The sequence below is a fragment of the Rhinatrema bivittatum genome, chromosome 9, assembly GCF_901001135.1.
Source record: "Rhinatrema bivittatum chromosome 9, aRhiBiv1.1, whole genome shotgun sequence".
NCBI classification, from domain to species: Eukaryota; Metazoa; Chordata; class Amphibia; order Gymnophiona; family Rhinatrematidae; genus Rhinatrema; species Rhinatrema bivittatum.
Genome location: NC_042623.1, coordinates 111,211,744 through 111,229,205, shown reverse-complemented (window position 1 = coordinate 111,229,205; position 17,462 = coordinate 111,211,744). Strand labels below are relative to the sequence as shown.

At 44.2% G+C, this 17,462-nt stretch overlaps 1 protein-coding gene across 2 annotated transcripts in view; it reads left to right on the top strand.

Annotated features, from left to right (window-relative positions):
- Positions 1-557: 557 nt before the first annotated feature.
- Positions 558-17,462, top strand: part of NELL2 (neural EGFL like 2) — a 537,087-nt gene continuing 520,182 nt past the window's right edge. The window contains exons 1-2 of one of the 2 annotated variants that reach the window (XM_029616870.1): positions 558-985; positions 1,403-1,531. In XM_029616870.1, coding sequence (XP_029472730.1) covers positions 934-985; positions 1,403-1,531 — 181 coding nt within the window. In that variant the 5' untranslated portion in view covers positions 558-933. Of the gene's footprint in view, positions 986-1,402; positions 1,571-17,462 lie in introns of both variants that reach the window. The other variant, XM_029616869.1, reaches the window with a different exon arrangement.

Sequence of the window (17,462 nt, the reverse complement as noted above, 5' to 3'; positions counted from 1 at the left end):
CGTGACCCCTTTCTGCCATTCTCCGGTGAAAGCTGTCATCCATCCAGATCCCTTTCCTGCTCTCTTCAGCTCTTCCTCTGGTAGCAAAGAACGGCACTGCACAGAGCAACATTGCACGTTACCAGCACGTTCTGAAAGCTGCACCAAAAAGATTCTGCTTGGCTTGTGTTTATACAGGGCTCTCCTTGCACCGCTGGGACCCTGCTGCTGAAAGGCAGGTTAACCCTGACACCCCACAAAGCATCATCTGTCATTTAATCAGGGAGGGGAAAGAAAAAAAAAAAAAGCCAGCCAAACAATACCTCTCCCAAAGCTTCCAGCTTTATCATTTTTAGATGGGAAGGAAGAGATGTAGATACAGGCAGGAGCTAACGCTGTGGATGCAGCTGCTGCTGGTATAAGTTACTGCTCTCTGTGTAACAGAGGGAGAGACAAAGCTATCAGCCTCTGGTAGAAAGGGACACAGAAACCTTTGCTTTCTCTCCTCCTTTCTTTCCCTTCTTCTCTCCTCCTCCTCCTCCTCCCCCTCCTTCTCCCCAGAGCATCACTTTCTCCTCTCTGTTTCTCAGTCTGATATACAGCTACATTCTAATTTCCTCTCTATTGTCTCGGCTTCCAACAGGTTCGACCAGGGGTTGTCAATTTTGATCCCGATCTCAGCATGTGTCTTTTATTATGATTAATTTTCCTACCCAGGATTGGACTAGCTAACCCTTCTACCTGGCTGCCGGAGCTCTCGGTGTGACGTTGGTCTTCTTCCTTCGCTGGAGCTGGATTTCAGTGCTCAGGAATGATGTGCGCTTTAGGGAATCCAAGTTGCTCGCTCGTTTGCTGGGTTACAGTTGCTTGCTAAGAGAAAGGCACAGTGTCTTTCATTTGACTTAGAGATTTTTGAGATTTAAAGGGAGACTATGGACTGAATACATTTTCAGCATGGAGTCAACGATCTTGGGCATATTCTGCTTTATTTTCTGTCTCCAATCAGGTGAGTGACCTCTCTCTATACTTTAAAAAAGGTTAAACAATGTGTAAACAAATTGAATAAAAAGGAGGAAAGCGAGAATAGAAATAGCACTGCACTGTCAGAGCTAGTGAGGAGAGCGTTCAGTTTATGTTAGGTGGAAAAATCATGGATTATTGAAATGTGGCGTTTTGTAGCAAATTGCAACTTTTTACGAGGTTGATTTTTTAAAAGCAGGGCATATGCTGTAAACGTGCTTGTGAGTGGTTGTCTAGTTAAACTGACTGCTGAACACTTGGTGTGTTAGCAGATCTAATAGATATGTAGATTGAATAAACTCTTCTTTGTTGACATGTGTGGTTCTAAACCAATGACAACCACCAAGACGTGAATTTCTCGGCCACAACATAACATGCCTTTTTGTTTTTTTTGTCTGGCCAGTTTTAGGGCTTGGTGTAGACCCCTCTCTGCAGATTAATGTCCTTTCGGAGTTACAGCTGGGGGATGCTACAGCTGGCGTGCTGCAGGTTCCCGGGCTGCACAACGGGAGCAGAGCGTATCTCTTTCCAGGTACAGCCCCCAGTCCCAGCATGATTAGAGCCCAGCAAGGTACCAAGAAAACCGCTCGCCGACTTGCACTAGGTCGATTTGAAATCATTTCCTTGTAGTTGGGGGGGACCAATGCAGTTTGGCTTGAACTTTTGCATTAACCTGCTACATGGCACGGATTCCCTCTCAGGTGTTTCCCCAAATGAAATCTCTTAACTGCAAGAGTTTGGTCACCCTGCTCTTTCAAAGAGCTAAAGGCTCTTTTGCACTCGCTTGCCTTTTCTGATTGATGGACCCTTAATTAATGTATAGTAGAACTGGAGATGGCAGATGGTTGATTTCTGAGTCTTGGAAAGCAATGAATAATAATAAAGACAGTTGTGATGTGGGTGAAATTAATGTTCTAGGAAGACTGTTCGCCTCAATTTTAGCAGATTCGCTTTGTAAAGTTCTGCTTGGAATGCCTTGCCTAAGGAATAGGGAAAACATGAGAAATTAAGAGCTGCTTTGCAAATGAATCAGTACCAGAGAATTTCGAAATGAGGTTGCTGTAAAGAGAATCTGAATCTTTGGGGGTGGGGTTATTTCCAAAAGGATTCACTTGCTTAAAATTAGGTTTTATGCTGGCGAATGCAATTTAAGCGTGTACATGGGCTTTTGAAAATTTCTACCATGTCTGCTACTTTTATGCACGTAAATCTTTTTTGAAAATTATCCCATAATGACTTTTGTGAAATTCAAGAATAGGAAGGGAATAGAAGGAGAAGGAAAAAGAAAACCATGTCAGAAATTAAACATGCATTTTACATGCACATTAAAAACAACTCATCACTATAATACACGATCCAATTATTCATGTTCAGTGAAATTAGCTGCAAATATTAATGAAAAATCAGTTGGATTTATTGCCTGGGTTATTTAGTTCATACTAATTTTTCTAATTAATTTTAATTGCTGTTTTAAATGGAGCTGTGTGAAACCACTATGAAAAATCATACTATTCATAAAAACAGATTACAGGTTGTTATATTTGAAGGGAGGGGATTGAAGATAATTCCCTCTCACATGTACATTTTAAATTTGGCTATACAAAAACAAGAGGATCTAGCAACTGAGAATACATCCAGGATAAACATGGGATTCTGAAGTCCAGCTGGTTGACATTTGGCATCATTTGTTATTCAACATTCATGATTCTCATCCCTGCTGGGAGATGAGCTTAAATTGTTGGTGCAACAGGCAAAAGGCTGTGCTTTTTCTATCCCCATTGAGTAGTTCCAAAAGAAGTGAGGTGATATCCAAAGGTAGAATTAGCAATCTTGTGCCACTGATCTACTTCATTAAAACTGGGTAATAGCCAATATCAAGATCTTCCTCAGGGGTAACCTTAGTAATGCTGTTGCATAGTATATAATCAGCATGTATCACCATGGACAGTGTATAGAGGTGGGTGTTTAGTTACACCTATATTTAGGATACATTCAGTAAAAGTAACAGACTACCTTTAAGAAGGTATCCGCATGTTGTCTAAAACAGGGTTTCAAACATTGCATTTTTTTTTATTTCTTCTGTAAAGAAACAGCGAAAGACAGATTACATTTTTCTTCATATCTCAAAACCTTTAAATGTTCACAATTGGAATGAAATAGGTATTGGGAATAGAGAGAGAATAGACATGGATTATGTGAGTTAAGCAGAGCAGATTAGGAAAAATATTCCCATGAATATGTTACTGTCTCCAGAGTGATGACAAAAGTTTATTTCAGAATTTGTTATTATAGGACAATATAAAAATTTAAGTTGTATCCTTTTCTGGATATGAAAGGGAAATTAGAAATCAAGTATTTTAAAGGGCGTACACAAAACTTTTCCTATGTTAAACTAATTTTTTATTTTAATAAAATGTATTAATTGCTTAAGCCTAAACCTAACCCCTCCCCCATTCTCCTCACAGAAAAGAAATTTAGAAAAATACACTCATAAAAGAAACACAGGAAAAACAAACTGTACATACATAGCAAGAAACAAAATAAACTGCAATTTCAAAATAATATAACTTAGAACATCAACATTTTTTCTACCCGAAAAGATTTTAAATCATTCAAATGCCTGTTTTAAAAGGAAAGCCTTTAGCAAAGATTTAAAAGTCTTGGTACAATCGGTCTGCCATATTATTAAAGGAAGAGTGCTCCAAATTTGAGGACCTGCCACTGAGAATGCGCAGTCCCTGGTCTCAGCAAAATGTGTCTATTTCAGAGAGGGAACACAGTAGACCACTTTGAGAATCCACTTGCTACTTTGCATAAGTCAATCAGATTTATAGATTATAGAGGCAGATTTGTTGGCAGAATGACTGATACAGTAATATATCTTATCTTTCACATGTAAAAGTGCTGCATTTGCTTTTGGCATTTTGTGTATTTAACTTCCTTGCTCTGTGCAAGAGATGGAGATATAAGAGATAGTAAATGCAAGGGAATGGAGATCAGGTTTATCAACAGAGGGGTGAAAAAAAAGCGTTTATAGGGAATCATGATGACCTAATGACTAAGATTAGAGGTAAAATCAATGTAATTTATGGAAGTTACTATCATTGCACACACAATTTAATCAAAAACTGTGCCAGACAACCAAAACTGATATGAATAAGAGTTGTTGCCACCTTAACTTCATCCAGGGATATGACTGCAGAGACCTAATCATCCACAGATCATAAAATATTTACCAAATCAATGTTATCATGTTATTGCAGTAGCCAGATTTCTACTTGAGAAATAATCCAATGAAACCTGATTTAATATGTTTTTTAGTTTATTAGCCTGAATCACTGGAACTTTTGTGATAATTGCACTAGTCTTGATATTTTTGGGAGTATATAGAATCTAGTTTAAGAATATCTGGGAATGAGAATTTTTATTCATAAAGCACAAATATCTCTTATAATTCGGGTGCAAGGGGAAAAACAATTATTTATTTCAGTATATTTTCTTGAAATTTGAGGAAATTCTACCAATGGGCATGCTCTTGATTGCCATTCACAATTTAAGTACTCCTGGGGATTAGTTCATTTTGTTTTTAACTGTTGGTTACATTGCAATAACTATGCTCCTTACTGAGCATTTAATTTAAGAAGAATTGCATTTAATGCACACTCAGCAATATTTCAAGAGTACACATACAGAAATTAGAGTAGTAAAGGTATTCATTTTTTATGTTATTCCTTTTCAGATTCTTTAAGCAATTTCTTTATGTCCTATGGCAGGGATCCCCAAACCTTTTAAACAAAGGGCTACATGCAAGATTTCAAAAAACCAAGAAGGCCGGGGGGGGGGGGGGGGGGGCAGGGCCAGGAGTTGAACCTTGGAGTCTGGCCCTTTCCTTAAATTGAAATGCTGCAGAAGAGGGGAGGTGGGCGGCAGAGTTCCCCTCTCCTCCTCATACATGCTGATTTTCTTTCTCTCTTTCTCTCTCTCTCTCTCACACACACACATATTTAGGCTCTCTCTCTTACACACTGGTACTCTTATACACATATTGGCTCTCACACACACACTTGGCTCACACAGGTTCTTTCTCTCATACACACACAGACCCCTAAGCAGGCTTTCAAGGCCTGGACCTCTTCTTCAGCCATGAGCAGGATGGGGTCCACTGGCAGCCACCGGATCCTCCCTCTTGTTTCAGCTGCCAAAGGATGGGCTCTGCAGTAGATTACCCGGCATCACTTGCTCTTCAACTGCCAGTGGAACGGGTTAGGCTGGCAGCCCTAGGGACCTCCCTCTTGCTTCAGTTGCCACAAGATAAACTCTATGGTGGCCTACCAGGTCAAGGCATGGGCAGCAGCAGGAGCTGCATTGAAGAGAACATCATCTGCTGCTGCTAGACTGGCCCCAAGGCAGAAAGAGATGACATTCTGCCCTGGTGCTGCATGAAACTTCCTGTCTTGTGGGTGGGGATTGGGAACCCCGCCAGCACATCTTGCTTCCATTGTCGAGTGAGACTTCCTGTCTGGCTGGTGGGGATTGGGCACAGCCTACCAGAACTTCCTGCTTCCATTGCATATGTAATTTGTTGTCTTGCTGGTGGGGGTTGGGATCCTGCCAGCACTTCCTGGTTTTTCCACCGCCGCATATCATTAAAAAGAAAAATATATAAACCTTATTCTGTGGGTCAATTCGGTCAGAAGCAGGGAAGACTTTGGCGGGACAGAAAAGATTGCTGTTCAGTCTGGATGTGGCCCATGGGTCGTAGTTTGAGGACTCTTGTCCTATTTAATTTCCTACATTGATTAGTTTGTCAAAAATTGCATGTTTACAAACTTGAAATGAATTTCCCTAAATCACTTCATCTGATGAATGCCTGATTCAGAAAGGTCACGATTGCTATGGGCATCTGGCCAAATGCATCACTGTTTTACTCCAGGTAAATTATATCATCAACAGATGTAGTGTAGCCTCAAAAATCTTTCCCTTTGATAGGGTTTCTTTTCTCCCCCATTCAGATTTTGACTGCTTTTTTTTAGCCTTCCAGCAAAATCAGAACCTATACCAATGCAGGCTATTGCACCATGATGCTTCTTTTACAGCTATTTATTTCCTTTCTCCTTCTGTCTAGCTGAGCTATAGCAGCAGCACTCCTTTTTTTAAGAGGTTCGAAGCATGGATGGTAGTTCCTGCAGGAATCTGGTACAAGTGCACTATTGAGCCAGCCAGTTCGTGTCCTTGTTGCACAATGGCTAAGCCTTGCTCCATCCTGTGGGCTGTCAAAGCTGCCTTCCAGCAACCCTAACCTCTGCTAGTTCAAAAAGTGAACTTGTATTTTGGCGATAAGATTTGTATCTCTCTGACAGTAAATTCCACTGCACGAGTTTGTGTGCTATGGGCAGCAGAGGTATTAGAAATATGAAGTACAGAAGGAGCGGCAGAGAGCAAGAAAGAGAGAGGAAAAAAGTAGGAGCTCATTCTGACTTGAAAAGTGTCTATTGGTTTGGTAGCAAATGAAAGTCTGAAGAGGATACATTTTACTGCACAATATCTGCAAGTCCTCCCTGGGACCTTGGAGAGCTGAGGCAGGAGACTGGTGGGGAGATTTGTAAACTAATGACAGTTAAATAGAAAATAAATAAATAAGATACCGACATAGAGCAGCTGAGAGAAAATTCTGAACAACAAGACTGGAAAGGTGTATTGCATGGAGTACATTCAATTTCCAAAGGCAAGAATAGGACTATGTGTGTGTGTGTGTGTAAAGGAGAAAGAGTTATGGGTGATTCTACAAGAGAGAGGATGTGTGTGTGTTTGAGAGTGGAAGGCTGATTGTGTGTGTGTGTGTATGAAATGAGGGTTTTTGTGTGTGCATATGAGAGAGCTTATATTTGCACTTATGTGTTTGTGTAGGTGACAGAAATCCAGCCGTTGTTTCTGTGTGTGAGTGCATGTCCTTGATGATTTCCTTTCGTGTGTTATTCAATGTATGCACATAACTGTTCAACTTAAATACATAAGTTCTGCAGCATCTGAAAAACAAGTGCAGAAGTGGATTCACATGTGGGAACAGACACTGTCTTGTTGCATCTAATATAGTCGACAGACACACCTCTTTTCTGATGACAAAGAACTTTTTCATGAGTGATTTTCCTGACAAAAGAAAGTTACCTGCATTAGATGTAAAGTCACATGAATGGAAATGTGTCAATGTAAGGCAGTCTTCAACACTTCCTTAAAGAAACACCTAGAACATGGCAACTGGGAGAGCACTTATTTAACTAATGAATCATCAGGAATTCTTGCTGTGTGTGCAGATTAGATTGTCTGACAACGTTCTGAGATGAGAGAGAGTAGCAAACTGACATTTCTCCTAAGTAACTCCTGACACAGAGGGTATGGGAAGACTGGAGCTTCCTAGAAGAAGTAGCAGCTAGCTGTCTGACTGACCTGTTTATAGATTTGAACTGGTATTCTTTGAGCAGCTACAAAGAGAATATCAGGATACTGCCATAATATAACAGGAGGAAGCTATTACAGAGGAACCATAAGTTTTGAAGTCTTTTACTATAACAGCAGTCTTGTAAGGAAGATGAGCTAGCTGTGGGACAGACTCTCTCTGATGTCATGGACAGAACTAAGACCAAGCTCCCACTCTGGTTTCACCTGAGTGTGTTGAATGCTATTGTTTTCATTATGCCAGGCTTGTAGTACAAACTTCTAGTAACTGCATTGGTCCTCAAGAAAGCAAATCTTGATTCCTTAACACTGAAAACATTCTACATGCTCACAACACATCACAACACAACTGATCCACTTAGTGCCCACTTTTTAGATAGCAGGCATATCACTTTCAAGGAAAGGAACTGTGTGCTTTGCCCCAATACCAATATATAGGAGAACCAAATGTGGCCAATAATGAAATCTTTATTGTAAGGAAAATGTGTCTTTAGTTTACAAGGTATTGGTGAAAGGAAAGAGAACAGTTACACAGCGTGCAGTGTCTGACTGCTCGCCAAACTCCTTCAGATAGCTAATTATTACATCTCTTTCTTATATACAATATTCTTGCTATAGGCTCCATACCCTTCCATTTTCCCTCTCCTCCATCATGCATTACCCAGATCTCTTGTAATTTGTCATTTACCATGCACCAAAAAAGGGCAGTGCTTCCTACCCCTAAGCCAATATAGCCCCCTTTCTGACCACAAATGTGTTACGGTCCCATGCCGTGCCCCGGAACCTTCACTCACCTCCCGGCTGGACCGGCCACGGGAGTCCCTCCACTTCGGTCCCACAGGCCCAAAACACAGCCTACCGCAGAGCTCTCCTTGCGAAAGAGACGCTGATGATGATCCATGGCTTGCCCCGCCCCCTAAGCGCCAGGGCTTCAGACTTAACGGGGCCAGCACGGGAAACTCAGGGACAGCCTCCCACTGATGTCAGATGCTGCTGGGTTACTTAAACCACGCCTTGCAACGAGGTTCACTCAGTCTCCTGAGTTACTAGTTGCTGCATTGGATCTTGGATCACCTCTTCTGCTTCTGGCTTCTGACCCGGCTTCGTCCATTGACTTCGTCTTCGCTCCCGCTCCTGGTTTTGGTTCGGACTTCTGACTTCTGACCCGGCTCCGTCCTACGACTCTGTTTCCAGCTTCCGCCCCTGGCTTTGACTTCAGACCTCTGACTTCTGGCTTCTGACCCTGCTTCATTCCTGGACTCCGACTTCTGCTCCCTCCGCCTCTTCAGGTATCCAGTTCTTGCTGGCCCAGGGGATTCTCCTAAGTCCCAGCGGCTCGGGCTCTCATGGGCTCCTCCCGGGGGAGCCGCGGGCTTCCGAGGATGAAGACTCTTCCAGCCTCCTGGGCCCTACCGCCCTCATCGACCATCTCTTCGGCCGCTTCCTGGATCCTTGGTCTCAGAGGGTCCCACCTAAGTCCAAGAGGTCCGGGTCCCTAAGGGCTCCTTCTGGGAGGACCTCGGACTTCCAGTGGTGAAGTCTTCTCCGGAATCTCTCTTCAGCGCCGCCTCCCAACTGCAGTGCTCCCTGTGGGTCCCCACAGTGCAATATCTGCAGTCTCAGCCAACCCAAGGGTCCATGACCATAACAGTTTGCAAGGCCATGGACCCAGCGGATCTCTCAACCTTGAAAGCCATTCCGGGAATTGCACAAAGGTTGCAACAGCAACAAACTTGCCTCGACTTGCTGATGGCAACTGTGCAGAGGCTAGCGGACCGGGTGGAAGGAGCCGCCGCTTCCAGTTCCACAGTACCTGTAGCCATCCCTAATGCAGAGCCGTCTGCGCCCATACAGATGCCAGCACCTTCTCGGTACTCAGGGGAAGCGAAATTATGTCGCGGATTCTTGAACCAATGTTATATCTGCTTCAACCTACTACCAGCACAATTTCCCACAGACCAGATAAAAACAAGCTGCATTATCTCCCTGTTGGATGGGAGGCCATTGGCCTGGGCCTCTTCCCTATGGGAGCATCAGGATCCCTGCTTAGCCAACTTGGTTCAGTTCGTCACGTCCTTCCGACGGATCTTTGACAAGCCCTTCCGCAGATCCACGGCCGCGTCCGAGTTACTCCAGCTACGGCAGGGTAACCGTCCCTTGGCGGAGTACGCCGTAGAATTTCAGACCCTTGCTGACGAGCTGAACTGGAGAAGCGATAGCCTACAAGGCATATTCCTGGAGGGGCTCTCTCCACGACTTCAGGACGAGTTGGCGGCCAGAGATTTCCTGGACGACTTGAATGACTTGATTGACCTGGCTGGCCACATAGACCACTGCATCCAATGCCGGTTCTGGGAGAGGAGACCTGCTTGGGATTTGGGGGCTCCGGAACCACGCCTCCTTGAACCTGCCTCCCTGGGGCCGCACGATGCCGAACCCATGCAGTTGGGCCGGGGTCCTATTTCCCAAGAAGAGAGGAGAAGGTGCCAGTCCCAGGGCCTGTGTTTATATTGCGGGGGCAAGGGACATTTCCTTGCCCGCTGTCACGAGCGTCCGGGAAACGCTCGGACTTAGAGTCAGTCGGGGAGTTAACTCTAGGTAACACCACCTCCGCATCCCCGTGTACCATTCCAGTAACCCTGATTCTCCTGGATGGAAACTTCTACACCCTAGCCCCGGTAGACTCCGGAGCCAGGGGGGCCTTTAACCTCCAGGACCTGGTACAACAACTCCAGCTTGGGGTCCAACCTCAGGAACCCCCCATACGAGTGTCTTCGATCCATGGAACCCCACTTCCTGGTACCATTTCCATACATACTCAGCCACTAACGCTACGCACCGGCCTCCTACATGTTGAGGAGATCTCGTTCCTCATTTTGGAGAAATCCATACACCCAGTTGTGTTAGGACTGCCTTGGCTTCGGAAGCACTCTCCCGGGATCAGTTGGGACTCCCTCCAGATTACATCCTGGGGTCCAACCTACTTTAATGAGTGTCTGTCTGCCCGGCCTCGACTGCTGGTACCACTCTTGACAACTCCACTAGCGCTACCACCCCAGTACCATGCTTTCCGAGACGTATTTTCGAAGGAGAAGGCCAAACTACTTCCCGTGCATCGGCCCTTTGATTGTGCAATCAACCTGATCCCCGGAACCACGCCACCTTGAGGAAGGGTCTATCCACTATCTCTCCTGGAGACTCAGGCCATGTCTGCCTATATCAAAGAGAACGTGGACCGAGGGTTCATCAGACTGTCCAACTCCCCGGCCGGAGCTGGGTTCTTCTTCGTAGGTAAGAAGGACAGGTCCCTTCGACCCTGTATCGATTACCATGGCCTGAACAGCATTATGTGGCGTGACCGCTACCCACTACCTTTAATCCCAGAACTATTGGATCGGCTACAGGGAGCCAAGGTCTTCATGAAATTGGATCTCCAGGGGGCATATAATCTGGTGAGAATTCAGCCTGGAGATGAGTGGAAGACTGGGTTAAACACAAGAGATGGCCATTACGAATATCTCGTCATGTCCTTCGGCCTCTGCAATGCCCCGGCTGTGTTTCAGAACCTCATGAATGAGGTAATCAGGAAAATGCTGCACACCTCAGTGATTGTTCACCTCGATGACGTGTTAATATATTCCAGGGACTTGGAGGCGCACCGCCGAGATGTCCGTCAAGTACTTCAGAAACTGCGAGAGAATCGGCTTTATGCCAAATTGGAGAAGTGTCAATTTGAACAGGAGTCACTACCCTTTCGGGGGTACATCGTATCCTCCATGGGATTCCATATGGACCAATAGAAGGTCGCCACCATCAAGAATTGGCCCCAGCCGGTGGGAGTCAAAGCGCTCCAGCGGATCCTTGGTTTTGCCAATTTCTACCAGCAATTTATCCCACACTATTCCCAGATGGTGGCCCGCTGACAGCCCTCACTAGAAAGGGGGCCAACGCTAAGAACTGGCCGGCAATGGCCCTACGAGCCTTTCAGGAACTGAAGGATGCCTTCCTCCAGGATACATGCCTCCGGCACCCAGACCCTTAACGCCAGTTCATCGTGGAGGTCAACACCTCTGACACGGCCGTTGGGGCCGCCCTAAGCCAATTATCCAATGGGGCAAATCCCTGCCCTGCTCCTATTTTTCACACAGATTCTCGCTCACAGAGAGGAACTACAGCATAGGGGATAAAGAGTTGCTGGCCATCAAACTAGCATTCGAAGAATGGCGCCAGTGGTTGAAGGGGGCGCAGCACCTGGTGGTCATGTATACAGACCACAAGAACTTAGAATTAGAGATGAGCTTAATTTTTTTTCTACCAGGTCGTTTTTTGAGTCAGACGCTTCAGGGTAAAGTTCGTTTTTCCTCGGTTAGTTTTTTGGAAAAACGAACAAAAACTAAATGGGGAAAAACAAAACGGGCCCAAAATAATGACACGGGAAAATGAAGCTCCAAAAAACCCACCCCAAGCATTAAAATTTTACTATAATAGATTAAATACACCCCCCCCCCCACCATCCCAATCCCTCACCAAGACTTACTAACATCCCTGGTGGTCCAGCGGGGTCCCACAAATGATTTCTCCCTCTGTGCCGTCCGGCTGTCTGGCCTGCTTCGCATCAAAATGGCGCCCATAGCCTTTGCCCTTACTACGTCACAGGGGCTACCGGTGCCATTGGTCAGCCTCTGTCACATGGTAGGAGCACAAGATGTCTAATGGAAATTTGGGGAAACCAGTCAAAGGGTGCTTTATCCTAATAAAGTTCAATTTTTCCGAAAACTCCAGTGCTATTCATGAATGGTGTGGACTCATGATGTCTCCTGCCATTCAGAATACACATTCACTAGGCATGCTGGTTACTGGGCAGAAAAGGAAATGCTGGATGATCTTGGCAAGATCTGCTGGATATTGCATTATGTATCCAGTGTGTCAAGTGGTCTGGGTCTGTGAACTCGATGGATTCTGCAACTATTAGCGCTATTTAGCCACATAAATATAGCTGAATATGCACCTATAGTCAGTGGCCACCTCTTAGCCACATAAGTCACTTATGGCTAAAAGGTTAACCACATAACTTGTGGGCAGAGTGAGTTATGTGGCTAACTACCAATATTCGGTCTTAGCCACATAAGTTATGCGGCTAAGTTAGATGAGCCGTAGAGCAGGTCTAAACTTAGCTGGTTATAACTTATATGGCTAAGCTGTGCCGTTGAATATACCTTGTAACTTAGCTGAATAAGTTATATACAGCTAAATTAATTAAACGTCCAGCTTTGAATATTGACCTCCGTTTGACTGAAGTTTTTGCAGAAGTCCCCTTTGGTGGTGGTGGGGGTGAATATTTCTCTGGGCTGCCAATTGCTGATGTTATGGTCTGTGTCAGCACATTCTGGTGGAAATGGGGGGGGGGGGGGATGGCAGATAAGGATGGTAGTAAAAGTGATAGCTGACAGGGTACTGCTGATACTGATAGTACTGCAAAGGGAGCTCACTCTTTCCTCTGCTGCATCCCCACTGCTCCTTGCACTTGCATCCCTGGATCCTAGTCACCAGCTTCTGCCAGTAAATCATAATTTGTACTTACTGGCAATAGTCCCTTTCACTGATGAGTTGCACACAGTGGCCAGCATGCAAGAATCCAGCTGGGTAAAGAGCTTATTTTGCAGTTGCAGCTGCAAGTAGTCCATAAGCATCAACACCTTTGGTGCCAGTCCCTACTCCTGCCTGAAACCCTGTAACGTCTCTTCCAGAAGGTTTACTATGGAGATGACCTCACCCAGAGAGTCAGTTATTGATTTTATGGACTCTGTCATCCCTGAAGGGCTTTAGGATCTGTACAGCCTGTGTCATGTGTAACCAATCCTGATGCCCCAGGAGGTTATTCAAATCTATGTTGGCATAAACAGACAACTTTTGAAGGGGTGTTTTTACTTTACTAAACTCTGCATCATGAGGTAGGTGGAATTTCACTTGATGACCCCCATCCTGAATAAGATAGTTCAGAGGCACCCCCACTGTTTTCTGCTTTTGCTGTAGATGCTTCCTTCCTATACTCTAGTTAAAATTAGGGATATGCATCATTTTTATGATGAATTAAAATATTGTACGATATTTCTTAATTCATCATATATCGGTAAAATCGTTAAACGATTGCATTTTCCCCAAATTTTCATGAAAATCATTTTTTGGCTTAGTGCGCGCTAACGGGACTCTTGTCCTTTACCTCAGTGTGCAGAAAACCCATCTGTACTCTGCTGGTGTGCACCTTGCTACAACTGCTGCTTACCGCTGCCTCACCCAGCTGTCAGCAGTGTACTGACAGAAAGAGGCAGGCATATGTAGTGTTCTGGCTGGTCTAGATGTCACTGGTGAAATGAATGTTACTCCCTTCTTCCTTGGCCAACTGTGCCTGCATCTCTATATGGCAATGAGTGCACAGGGTGAGCATCCTATGCCTACTAAATGTCCTGTGCTATATTTTGTAATAGGGGGCTGATTGGTGGAGTTGATGCTTAAATTCCATTTTTTCAACTATCCGCAGGGACTGGTAATTCAGGGCAATCATTTCCCCAATGCACTATGTTAACACGTTTGATGCTGCTTGTCTCTTGCAACGTGGAACACCACCTCATCTTTTCCATAGTGGTGTGCCACTGACATACAAGTGGGGGCTACTGGTCTGTGTCCTTACTGGTGAAAGGGACCAAGGGAGAACTTCCTCTTTCCTGTGGTCTTCCTTCTGCTGCTGTTTTGAGTAGAGGACAGAGTTCCTAGATATATTCCATCCTCATTAGTGTTGAAACCAACACTAATGAGTGTTAAGTTTGCATATGCACGGCACTGTTTGAAAGACACCAAGTATCTTTCCTCTACTTATAATCTTCCAAAATTGAAGACATTCAGAAAAATACTATTCCTCCATAGTACTAAAGCATCTCCACATCTGTGATTTATTGTGGGATCCCATAAAAAACAACATAAAATATTCCATACTGGGTCAGACCAAGGGTCCATCAAGCCCATCATCCCCTCTCTGAATCCTTGGGCTCTGTTGCTGGGACTGGGTTTAAGGGCAGATGAGGAGGTAAAATGCTAGGTCCATCTTTCATGCACTCAAATATCTACTGCTCTTGGGGGTGGTGGGGGTGGTGTGCTCTTGGCCCTGGCAGTATCAGTTACTGTTTTTATGGCTTTCTTATCTGCCAGCAGCTATTTACCAGATATCAAACTTGTAGCTTAGTTCTCCCAACTCTCTGCAGTTGCCAGACTTTCAATATCCCTTCCTCTAAATCTTCAAATCTCAAACATGATTCATCTGACTCAGTAGGATCTTGAAAGATCTGATCTACATCTGATTAGAATGAAACATGGAGCATTTTGCTTGCACTGGCTGGCTGATGCCCTCCTAATGATCCCCTTCCTTCTGCTGCCACCTTTCCTTGATTCTGCCTCCCCTGACCCAAGCACCATATCAACAGTGCTGATAGGAACAGTTGGCTACTGTTCCAACTTCTCACCCAACCTTGTATTCTCTTATTGGTTGCCCTCTCTTTAAAAAAAATCATGCTTGATTTGGCCAGGGAAATTATGCTGTCAGTCTTATGGCTTTCATCATCACTTCTGCTAATACCGGCATTGGTCTCTGTGGCACAACTTTCCTTCAAGCAGGCTTAAGTTCTCTCTCATTCCCATGTGTGACTCCCCTTTCGGAGGAGGGGGTTGCCTTTCTTGCCCTGAGAAGTACTGGGTTCATTTGCACAGGGAGGGAGAGGGTTCTACAGTTCCATGGAAATGGGTCCAGACATTCTGGCAAGGCCACTGAGAGGGTGTTACCAAAATTTTAAAAAGTCTTCTCCAAAATTGTGCTCCAAACAGAAGAGGAATTTACTTAACAAAAAAACAGCAAAGTTTCAGCAGGTCCAAAACAAAGTTCATCCAAATCCACAGCCAAGAAAAAATACAACTGCTCTTCTATAATCTTCAAAATCACTTTCACATGCACAGGTCTTATGCAAAATAAATATGTTCAATCTCCTGGAACGCTACACCTCCTCCTGCTGGTTTAACCTAACAAGGAACAAATAAGAAGTTAGAGTCTCTCTCAAAATTTCTCCAAGTACTCACTCCTTAATGAGATGTGGTAAGAATAATCCCTCATTTTCTTCTGGTGGTTAGAAGCTTTTGGTTCATCCCTATCTTCCTGTACTGGAATCTTTACCCTCCACAGGAACACTTCTGGAAGCCCAGATTAGGACAACAGGCTCCTTGCTGCAGCTTCCTGTCTCCCAGCGCTCTGTTCTCAACTCCAAGCTCTGTAGAACTCTTCCCACTACCTTATGGGAGCACCTTTTTTTATTGCTCCTTCTTGTCCCATCTGTTCAGAGGGAAGAATCATCCTCTCCATCACTAAACCAAACATACCTCTGAACTCTCTATGCTGGAAGATTTCCTTTTAAAAGAATAGAACACTCTAGTGGCCTAGAAGGGGCCAGAGATGTCTGCCTCTTAATGCCTTTGATATGATGGATTTTCTTAAGAAACAGATTACCAATTGGCAGAGTGTTTTGTTAGAATTAAAATGTACACAAGGTAGAGTGAACACAGTCTCTTTTGTCAGAGTGCACTGATAGCCCCTGTCACATGGTAAGGGCAAAGGGCCACCAGCGCCATTTTGTTTACTGGCAGCCGACGGCCCGAGAGTGGGAGATCGCTCCCGGGACCCCTGCTGGACCACCAGGTAGTTTAGGAAAGTTTTTTGGGGATCGGGAGGGTGGGGGATTGTAAATAATTAGATTTAAAGGGTCGAGATGGGGTTTTTCTTTTTGGCTCGGGACAGCCGAAAAAAAAACCATCTGGACCATGGGAAATGGAATTTCCCACGGGTCCACGATACCGAAACCGGAACCGATTCCAGCACCCGATTCACATGTGTGTCACACAGTACCCTACCACTTTCAGCCAGAGACAGAAAGCAAGCTGACACTGTCGCACGCACTGAGCAGCACATGCTTGTGCTCTTAGTCCTGCTGATATACTATATCACTTTCAAAGTGAGAGCTTGCAGTTTTGTTTTACTAATAATAATGCAGTGCACAGTGCACACTAAGCAAAAGCAGCACAACAGTGTACCGGACCAGTGATTGATAGCACATTTTCTCTCAATTCTTGTTTAGAAGTGTTCCTAGGCCTCTCAACCCTGGAGCTAGGAGCTGCATGACCTGTATTTTTTCTGTTTTCTGTTACTCATATTGTACATCACCTAGAGTCCTCTGAATTAGTCATTTAATAAATGTAATTAATAAACTGTCTGGAAATAGTGTCTGTTCAAGCTTAAATTTTTGTTTCACTTTCAACTAAAAAAAAAAAAAAGACAGAGAGACAAGCTAGAATAGGTTGGTTGAAAAATTGCTTGTAAGTGCTTGGTTTTCCTCTTTGCCCCCTTGCCCACTCTCTTCAGGCTGTCTGAGACTAATGCTTAATCGCTTAATGCTTTCCCCATAGACTTTACTGGCAAACCGCCCCACCCCCACCCCCAAAATAAATGAAAGAGGAACACATTTTTCATTGGTAGCACTATTTTGTTTCATTGCTAATGAAACAAAAAAAAACAACATTTTATTACATTTTTCATTTTCTTTTGAAATGAATACACATTCCTGTTGAAAAGTGCATGCATACTATTGCAATTAGGTGTCATATTGAAAATCTAGCCTTTCATGTATTGCCCCATTCAAAAGATTTGGAAATTCTATTTAGAGGTCCTTATGAGACATTTCGAAGTTGATGGGCAGTGGCAGGAAATTCAGCTCTAGAGGTGTGAACTATGTTCCAAAGTGGTTTGGCAAAGGTTTTGGATTTAGCCAGATAGACCATGGGATTTAGAAATCCCAGCGAGCTGGCTAGCACTGATATAACTGAATAAGTATTTATCTGACTAAAATTATATCCAATTCTGCTCTGTATATATGAAGACTGGTGACAGGATAGATCAATTTAGATCAGTTATATCAGGG